This window comes from Strigops habroptila, chromosome 2 (genome assembly GCF_004027225.2).
Source record: "Strigops habroptila isolate Jane chromosome 2, bStrHab1.2.pri, whole genome shotgun sequence".
NCBI classification, from domain to species: Eukaryota; Metazoa; Chordata; class Aves; order Psittaciformes; family Psittacidae; genus Strigops; species Strigops habroptila.
In genome coordinates, this window is record NC_044278.2 from 102439341 (window position 1) to 102448912 (window position 9572).

The 9572-nt window shown below is 55.6% G+C and overlaps 1 protein-coding gene across 1 annotated transcript; it reads right to left on the reverse strand.

Annotated features, from left to right (window-relative positions):
* Positions 1 to 3113: 3113 nt before the first annotated feature.
* On the reverse strand, positions 3114 to 4992 carry GSX1 (GS homeobox 1). Its single transcript, XM_030477664.1, has 2 exons — positions 4555 to 4992; positions 3114 to 4102 (listed from the first exon to the last, which is right to left on the reverse strand). Exons 1-2 carry the CDS (start codon positions 4940 to 4942, stop codon positions 3747 to 3749), a joined length of 744 nt encoding a protein of 247 aa, XP_030333524.1. The 5' UTR covers positions 4943 to 4992; the 3' UTR covers positions 3114 to 3746.
* Positions 4993 to 9572: the final 4580 nt, after the last annotated feature.

Consider the following 9572-nt stretch of genomic DNA (forward strand, 5'->3'; position numbering starts at 1 on the left):
CTGGAAAATACTCAAACTCACTTTGTGGATTTGCAAATGTGGTTCCTGTCACAATCAGCAGAGACTGGGCATTTTAGATGCTAAAATGCTTAAGTAACTTTCAGAAACCTGCTGTCAAAATGGCTAGAGAAAGAAAGTTGAAAATTGGTGTGTTATGACATTCGCTTTAGCAGAGGTGCCCACGCTCTTCCCAAGCAAAATGACTTTAATTTGCCCAACCTCAGAGTCCTTGAATATGACACTCTGAGCATTTGCTGTAATGATTTCTCACTAAATTAGAAAAATGCCCAACTAAGGAGGGATTATCTCTGAATGTGGATGTGGCATAATGATTGTCAAGTGCACTGAGAGCCCCACTGGGCTTTGCAAGGTACACAGGGTCTGCAGCAGAGGCCAGCATGTATCAGAGAATATTAATACTGTCTTGTTGGGGGCATCCATTGTGATACTCTACTGCTGCTCAGACAAAATTATACCATACGGGGAATTCTCTTTGCTACTTTACATATATGAGGTATCTTATAGGGCTGAGAATTAGTCCCAGATTGTCTGGCTGACAAACCCTGTCCACAAAGGATACACACACATGTGTGCACACTCTCTGTAATTCAGGAACCCACTGAGACAGCATCACTGCCAGATTCTTCCTTGCAGCCCACAGCCTCTGTGCCCACAGTGAGGATGCGCTAGGGAATTTATCTCTTAGCTGCTCCCAGAAGGAGCCCAGCAGCTTCAGCCACACAGGACAAAATGTGTCTGTTCCCCAGGTGCCTGCATGTTGCTGCCCAGGTTTTGAAGCAGGTAAGGAGCAAGCTGGGTGGGCAGTGCCACTGCCTCTTCATCCCTATTGCCAAGGGGAAAAACTGGATGCTTCCAGTCAGCCCCAAAACAGGGACATGAGGAGGCACATTTTTGTTTATATCAGAGCTTGTGTCATGAAGGACCAAAGAAATGGTGGGAATGTGCAGGCAGACAAGGGTGTCAAGAGTTTCAACGCAACTGCCGTAATGGCACTTCAATAGCAGCATTCTGTTCCTCACATCCCAGTGCCAGTTGCTGCTCAGCAGGCACAGGGAGCATATACACTCGCTTCTGTGGATGCTCATTGACTTCAGTGCCAGTGCCCTATTAAACAGGATGCTAGACCCCTTGGTAAACCCACTTTGGGCTGTTTCTGTCTCTGTTTTGCAATGACTTTTCAAAACAAGTCTAGTAAATGTGGGCAGGAAGGGAGGCAAATGATGGTGAATCTGCAGGGCCCTGCTGAGCCTAATAGGGTCCCCTGAGGAGCCTTTCCTGTTGGAGTTGGGCCAGTGAGGAAGGAAGGACACAAAGGGCCAAGCACCTAGGTGAGACTGACTGACTCCTGTACCAAGGTCAGATTCTGGCCTCTCACCTCCCAAGTTCATTCTCAACAAATGAAAAGGAACCAGAAAGATGCTGCCCACAGAGTGTCCTAAGCACTAGCTTGCCCAGCCATGCTGGGTGATGTGGGAAGACACTGGAGGAGGAAGCAGGGATGGTGAAGCCAGAGGTCTAAGTGTTGCAGAGGAGGCAGTGGGTGAAGACAAGCCACCAAGATGAGCAGCCCAAATGTTTTGTCCATGTGTCCCCAACTTGATAGCGCAGCACCTGCCTAGTATCACCAAGCCCTTGTGCCTTCCGGCTGGGGGAACACAACTCAGGACAGTTACAGCAGGACATGGGTACTGCCTTGTGCTGGTCTTGCACTACCACATCTCCAGCCTGCCGACCCTCCCTGTCATCCTGGGGTGTCCAGAAAGGTCCACAGTGCACCGGGGTCTGCAGGGTCCTGCTCTCCATTCCTTCATGGGATAGAGCTGTAGGAGCTTGCCTGGCCCACAACAACACAAAATGCTGCAGGGACCTGGGAAGGGCACACGTTTGATTCATGGACAGGACTTGAGGCTATCCCGGCAATAGCAATTTTACCAGCTCTGCCTTCACCCTCGGTGCCCGGGGATCCCAAACCCACAGCTCCGCACACCGAGCTCAGACCGTGCGCAGAGCTGCGTGGACCTTCTCCAAGGCGATCTCCCGGGAGGGATGACATCTCTGTTCCTGGATCTTCCCGGTAGCCTCGACTATTTCGGAGCTGCTCCGGGATCAAAAGCAGGTCCCGTCCCGGTGCGGGTGGGGACGGATGGCAGCCCAGGGACCCAAGCACATTCCCCAGGCAGCAGGGCACGAAACCCGCCGGGCAGGAGAGGCAGCTCTGCGGCCCTCGGGGAGACCCGAGGCATGGGCTCCGGGTGCAGGGACGGCCGCTGCAGGTCACCGGAAAGCGCGTCCCCTGGAAGCCCGAGGGTCCCTGTACAAAGGGCCTTGCCCTGCACAAACTCAGCGCCGGCGGGAGAGCGGGGTCCCGGCTGTTCCGCACCCCCGGGTGGCAGATGCGGGTCCGGCACCTCCGCCGCCCCCCCCCCACTTGGATCCCCCGCGGGCTGCGAGACATGCCCGTTGCTTTTCCGTCAGGGTTCTCGGCCGGGCAAGTGCGAGAAGCCGCGCGTAAAACGGGCGCTCCGCTTCCCCGACGGCAAAGCGTTGTCGGGAGGCTGCGAGGCCGGAGGAGGGCTGCAGGAGCCCTGTGGCCGTGCAGGCAGGAGCCCCAGCACGGCCGGCCCCGGCCCTGGCGGGTTAGCGGGAGGCCGGTTCCGTCCTTCCCTGGTAGCGGCAGAGGGTACCTGGAGAGAGGAGGGGAGCTCAGCTGCCAGCCGGGAATTTGTCTTCACCTACAGCGTATGTATAGGTGTATGCAACTGGTGCATCTCTCTCCCGCAGACGTGCGAATAGGATGGGAAGGGAAAGGTGTCAAGCCGAGCCGATCACCAGCCAGACCTCTAGCTTAGCGGGGAGGACCGGGAGAACCCACGGGAAAGGGGCAGGGGTCCCCAGTGTCCCCTACCTTTAGAGTGGCCGGGAGAAAGGAGACTCCCCGTCACCCGCGCTCGCCGGGGCGGGCGAGTCCCGGTGCCGAGCTACGGCGGAGAAGGAGGGATGGAGGGCGACGGTGCTCTCAGCGCCAGCCTGCGGACACTGAGCGACTGCTTTCTACGTGAAGGGAAGGAAATAAACCACCAACGAGATTTTATTGTTATCATCATGGTAATTATTATCATCGTCATCGTCGTTTCTCTGCACATAAATAAATAAATAAATATCTCCCGGGGTGGAGGGAGCGGGACCGAACGATACAACCACAGCTGCGCGCCCGGCAGCGGTGAAATGGAAAGCAAAACCGAGAACAATTTTGGGAAAAAAAAATATATACAAAGAAAAATTAAAAAGAATATAAAGATAATAACCCAAACAGCCCCCGACCCTCCCCTTTCGCCCGTTTTCGGGCACTGCCGGGCTCCCGAACACAGCCTAGGACAGCATCCCTCCGGGCGGTCCGTACCGCCTGCCGCCGCGCAGCATTCACGCCTGCCTCGGTGAGCGGGGCGGTCTGAGAGGAGCCCCCGGGGCTGCGCCTGCGGGAGACAAGTGAGACAGCACTACTAGGGGAAGCCTGGGGTCAGAGGGAGCAGTTTATTTACAATAGGGCGCACGGACACCCGCCCACGTGGACTGGGAGTCTAGAAAGGCGAGAAAGTCCTTTGCAAATTACACAATTATACAAAACGATATAAAATCCTTCCACTGCATGCCAGCATCGGAGCAGGCAGGACTGCTCCTCCTGCTCTCGCCACAGTTCCTGGGCAGCTGGGTGGGCATGCGGGGGGCTAGGGGGTGACTGCGAGGCCTCTGTCGTCCTTCCCCGAGGAGGACGGAGACATGCGCAAGTCCTCGTCGTCTTCCGAGCACTTGGTGGTGGAAAGGGATGAGCATTTGCAGCTGTGGCCGCCCCCCCCGCCCCTGTGGGAGCTGCTTTTGCCTTCTTTCTTGTGCTTGACCCTTCGGTTCTGGAACCAGATCTTCACCTGCTTCTCGGAGAGGTTCAGGTAGGTGGCGATCTCGATTCGTCGCAGGCGGGAGAGGTACATGTTAGAGGCGAACTCCCTCTCCAGCTCCAGGAGCTGCGTGCTGGTGAAGGCGGTGCGCATCCGCTTGCTGCTGGGCAGCTGGCTGGACGTGCTGTCTGAGGAGCGGAAAGCAGCGTCAGGACCTGCGGATCCGCCACCGCCCGCCCCGCCGCGCTGAGCACCCGCCGGTCCCCGCTGAGTCCCCTCCTGCCCGCTCCGCGGAGCTACGACCTTCCCCACCGGAGGCCGGCCAGCCAGCAAGCGGCTGCCAGGCTGGAGCCCGAGCTCACGGGGTGCCGGGGCCACCTTCCACGTTCCCGCTGCCCTGTGTCGGAGGCTCGGGGGGCAGCTGCGGGGCTTCCCCTGAGCATCCCCCGGGGCACCAGCAGAGAAAGATGCCGGGACTCCCCGTCCAGCCTGCGGGCGCTGGGCGGGACCCCCTGCCCTATGTGCAGTCGGCAGGGTCCTGCCTCCCCACATCCCCCTGGATCCCATCACCTCCTCGCAGCGACCACCGTTAGCATGCAAGCGTGGCCCCCCTTTCCCTCCCCACTCATGCCCCCCTTACCCACGGAGATGCAGTGGAACTGCCGGGGGTCGGGCAGCGGGTAGGCGCCCTGGTAGAGCGCCGGTGCATGCCCGACGCTGACGGCGGAGACGGAGTGTTGCTGGCGGGCCAGGGGCGAGTGGCAGTACTGGGAGCCGAAGGGTGGGAAGGAGGCCTTGATGAGGGGAATGGCGGGCGGCGGCGGGTGCAGCTGGGAGGCGGTAACACAGAGCGGGCACACGCAGAGCAGCCCGGCCTTGCGAGCGTGGCAGGCTCCGGCCGGCAGCCCCGGCAGCGGGTGCGAGGGGTGCACGGCGTAGGGGAAGAGCGGCGGCGGGGGGCTGCCCTCCCCCTTCTTCTCGCCTGCTTCCCGCAGCACCAGCGAGTCCACCAGAAAGGAGCGTGGCATGGCCCCGCGCAGCGCCCGCGCAGCGCCGCTGGCCAGCCCGAATGGTGCTGAACGGCGCCCGCCCGCCCGCCTTAAATAGCGCCCGCGCCATGTGATGGCGACGCCGGGGCGCTCAATAGGCTTCTGTGCCTCTTCTCTTGGCATTCACGCCGCACGCTCCCTCATTATTTCCCTTGTTAACTAAATGAACTGCATAATGTACTCTATTCTTGTCGACCCCACCCACGCCGTAGCAGGCGGCCTCTCCCCTCCTCTCCCTTTGGCGGGGTTATTTTCTCATTCTCTCGCGATTTAATATTCTTTTCTTTCTCTTTATCGCTCTCCTTCTCTTTCAGCCCAGCTTTCAGCCCGCTCCCCCTTGTTTATTTTGCCGGCTGCAGCCGCGGTCTCCGCTGGCGCCGGCTTCCCCTGCCAGCCCCCCTGCGCCGTTTCCACCTGTGGCACCAGGTCGGCCCCCCGGCCCCGTCGGTCTCAGTCTCTCTCCTCTTCGTCCCCGTTACCGCGCCCGCCGCCGGCCTCAGTCCCGCGTCTTTGTTCCCAGCCCGGTGTTGGGACTGGCCGCTTGCCGCTGCCGCCGCCGTCGAGCGAAGCCCCCGGGCACCGCGCCGTGCCACCGGTGCTGCACCGCAGGCACATCCATCCCGTCCCGGCGTGGACGCCGGGGCACGGACAACGGCCGCGGAGCGCCGCAAGCAGCGCCGGTGCGGGTATAGAGACCCCGGCGCTCCGTGTTGGCGGCACCCGCGGCGGCCGCCTAAGCGGAGGGAGAAGAGCCGCTCGGCACACTCCGCGTGGCTTTATACCTGGTCCCTCTGCCCGGTTTTAGCAGTAACATCGGCCATCGCACCACGGGCGGCGGCCCCAGCCCCGCCGCGCTTGCCCGTCCCGCACCGCCGAGCTCCGGCCCCGCCGCGTCGCGCACGAGCAGCCCCCGAGGCTGCAGGGATCGACAGGGACACAGTTTGCTCCTCCCGAACGAGGAGATTTAGCTTAAACACACCGACGGTGCCCGGGTTTCTTAGCACAGGGATCCGCAAAACTTTCAGCGGGGTCCAGAGGGAATTTCTGCTCCTCCATCCGAGTTAACGCGCACGGGCGCTTCCCCGCGCAGCGGCACGCCGTCCGTGCAGGAGCTCTCGGCGTTGGGCTCTCCGGAGCTTCTCGGTTTTTTAAGTGAATAAGGAATGCTAACAAATACGGAAAAAATATAAAATTCTTCGTCATACGTTTTCTTCCCCGGTCTTCCCGTTTAATATACGAGGAAAAAAGACAAACGCATTTGCCGACTCCCGTCAAAACGTGGGGAGATTTCTCCCTACAGTAACCTGCCCTCCTCAGAAATAAATGGACTTCTTTTAAAGGGAAGGGAGGAAAAAAAAAAAAAAAAAAGGGAGCAAAGGAAGGAAAAGCCTTGAAAGCAGCGTAGTCCCGTGTCTCTGACTTGTGCTAGGCTGTTCTTGCCTGCAGTCGCATTTTCCACTGAAATCTATGGGAGTTTTGCCGGGATACTGTTGATGCCCGAGCCTAGAAAGTACCTATGTGCACAAACAAATAAACACCGGAAAATACAGGGCGAACAAAAACGAATGCTGGTAAAACCCCAGTCCTACAATGATTTAGACAGGATTCCCAAGTGTCCTTCCCCTGAAAGCGTTAATGGGGTTTGGATTCTTAAATTTTTGTTTTGTTTTTAAGGAACTGGTGATTTAAATAATTTTCCGTCCGAGCCGCGCCCGGGCAGGGGCACCCCTCCCCGCTGAGAAGTGGCCGGTCACCGAGGGGGCTTCCTCCAGCCTGAGCCCGAGGCATTCCCGCTGCCCAGGGGCTGAACCCCAGGGCTCCGAGCCGCAGGGAGGCAAAGGGTTAACAGTTCCTGAATGCACACCAAGCCCAAAGCTACTGGGAAAGAATATCCAAAAAAATAACCAGGTTTTTTTTTTTCCAGCCGCTGGACCTTATTGAATGTCATTGAAGAAAGTTTTGAATGCCAGATAAAGAGAGGCGAATTAAAGTGTGTGACAGCAGAGGATAAGCAAACACAAAGAGAACTCTGTCACACTTTGGGCAAAATCCGTGGGCTTTTTACCAAGCCTCTTCGCTATGATTGAATTAAGTAATAGGAAAACATTTTCTTTCAGTTTAGAGCTATTAGACAAAAACTTCAAAGCGAATAACACTTTTTAATGTGAAGCCCAACAATGGAATCTGTTTTGTGCTGAAATGTTTAAATGGTTTGTTGTGCAACTGGGGGCTGAAATAACCCAGACTGCAGCAAAATAGCATCCTTCAGGCCGTTTTACGAGGGATTGAAACTAGCACAGACCTTTAATCCCAGCGCTTTAAACCAATCCCCCCGTCTTTTTCTCTCTTCCCCCCCCCGCCCCTTTTTAATAGGGGAAATTCACCTCCTGTGTTCGCGACCTCGAAGCGATCGCCGCTAACGAAAACGGCTCCGGGAGCTGGGGAAAGACAGCCGCCGCCTGGGTATGCGCTGCAGGCGGCTCGGGGGAACGTGGGGAGTGCGGGGGGTCTCGCCGGGACCTGTCTCTGCGCTCCCGGGGGTGTCCGGGTGGCCTCACTCCCGCTCCGCAGCCCCGGCCCCGCGGGGTGTCCCTAGTGTCACGGAGAAGTGCCAGCGCTTGGGCTCGGTGGTAAATAGTACCTCTGCGGCCTGCCCTCACTGTCAGACCCCCAGAGAAGGGGATGGGGAGGCATTAGAGTGAGTATCGGCTGAGGGGGCTCAATGAGAGGAGGGTCAGGTGTCCCTGCGGAGCAGGGAGGGGAGAGGGGGCAAAACATCAGCACTGGCTGAGGTGTCTTTAGGGGGGCTATTGTACCACTGCCTGTGGGGGGAGAAGGTGCCACACTGCCACTGCCTGGGGATAGCTGCACAGACATTGCCTGGAAAGAGGTCCCTCATCATTTTGAGGGACCAGCCACTGCCTTTTGTGGCAACGCCCTCACTCTCTGAGGCACTTGTCATTAATATCTGGGGGAAATGACACACACCATCAATCCCTAAGGAGAGGTGCATAAGTCTGGGGGCAGAGGAAAGCAAGGATGGGATCCTGCTGGGATGAGATAGAACCACTATTTCCAAGAGACCATGCCCTTGGTAGCTGAGAAGGGCTGATGATTTGTGAGTGACTATGATATTCCCCAGCCTAAACTGAGAAATTATTTTCTAATGGCAAATAACAAAACATGAATCAATTCTGAGCCATAAGCCACACACTGTGTGGTAGGTTGTCCAGAGAACGTGCTGTCTTACACTGGACAAACACACCCAGGAGCAAGCCTGTAAGGTACCTCTGCCACCTTTGAATTAACTTGACCACAGAATTAATCTGAATTTACTTGAGTAACCAGAAATACACATTTTTTAAAAGAACCACTGTTTTACCAGTAAAATTGATTTTCATGGCTGCTGTACTTTCCTCATTGGTCTCTTGCTTCATTGAACAGGACTAACAGAATGAACAGATATAAAAAACATCTTATTTTTGGCTCCTGACTCAAACTGTGTTCTGTGCAGAATGAATGTTTCCTTGTGGGCTCATCTTGCACACTGACACAACAGTGCCTGCATCACCAGCTGTTTTTGCCGTGTTTATTTCTAGCATCTCAGAGGAGAGGTAGAGCAAGCTTTGTTCTGCTGATGGATCACCAAGGTGAAGTGATGAGGGCTAGTACCTAGCTGGAACCAATAGAAGATAATGCTTGTGGAGTGCTCATGTCACTCCATGTTTATGTGAGGTCAGTGTATGAAAACTGCAGAGTGTATTTCACACTCTGACTTAGGTCAGCTGCTGGAAGTGTTTGGCAGCCTCGAAGCCAGGATTCAGGGAAGGAAAACAGTGAGATGGTGAGAAGAACACGGGTATTGAGTATCTGCAGGAAAACCCCCCACCTTTTATCACATGCTTAGTGATCTACTTTGCACTGCCTGTGAATACCATCAGAGAAGCAGAAATAAAACCCACTTGGAACACAGGCCACATCACATCAGACCAGAAGCCCACCTATAGCCATAACTTTTCTGCAGCAGTGGCTGTAGTGGGAATCTGAGGAAGTCTATGGGAAAATGACAAATGTAGAGTGATCCTTCCATGGTTTGCTCCTGGCCTTCAGTAACGCACAGTGCAAGGGCTCGCAGAAACACAGATTATGAGTTCGCGTTTAATTCCCGTTCTTCCAAAATAAAGGTAAAACCACAGCTTGCTTCATCATGAAGTTGCCCTGTGTTTTCCTTCAGCTCTTGTCTTAGCTATCAATCCCTTTCAAATATATCGTTATAAAAATTTGGCAGCCTACCAGCAATAGCCTTCACCATGTAGCCCTGCCACATTTTCATCATGGTTCATCCATTTTCATTTAATTTCCATCACGAGCTATCAAGGCAATAATTAATCTATGCCAGTAAAACCTATGCCACAAGAGGACTGAATTAAACCTGCTTGTTTCCAGGACCTGTATTTTTTCTTTGATCACTTTCAACAGCAGACATCTAGGGTAGAGATTTGCCATTTAGCTTTTCTTCAGTCCTGTTGCTTGCTAACAGGATGGGTCCATAAGGGAATCCTGTAATCATCTTCTAAGATGAGTTTGCTGCTCTGTTTCTCCTCCTTGA

What these genes read in the sequence shown, in the direction of transcription:
- GSX1 (XM_030477664.1), bottom strand. Translation starts at nt 4,942, where the DNA reads ATGCCACGCTCCTTTCTGGTGGACTCGCTGGTGCTGCGGGAAGCAGGC. An exon ending in GTTCCACTGCATCTCCGTGG is followed by an intron (nt 4,103 to 4,554) that starts GTAAGGGGGGCA and finishes TCCGCTCCTCAG; the next exon opens with ACAGCACGTCCAGCCAGCTG.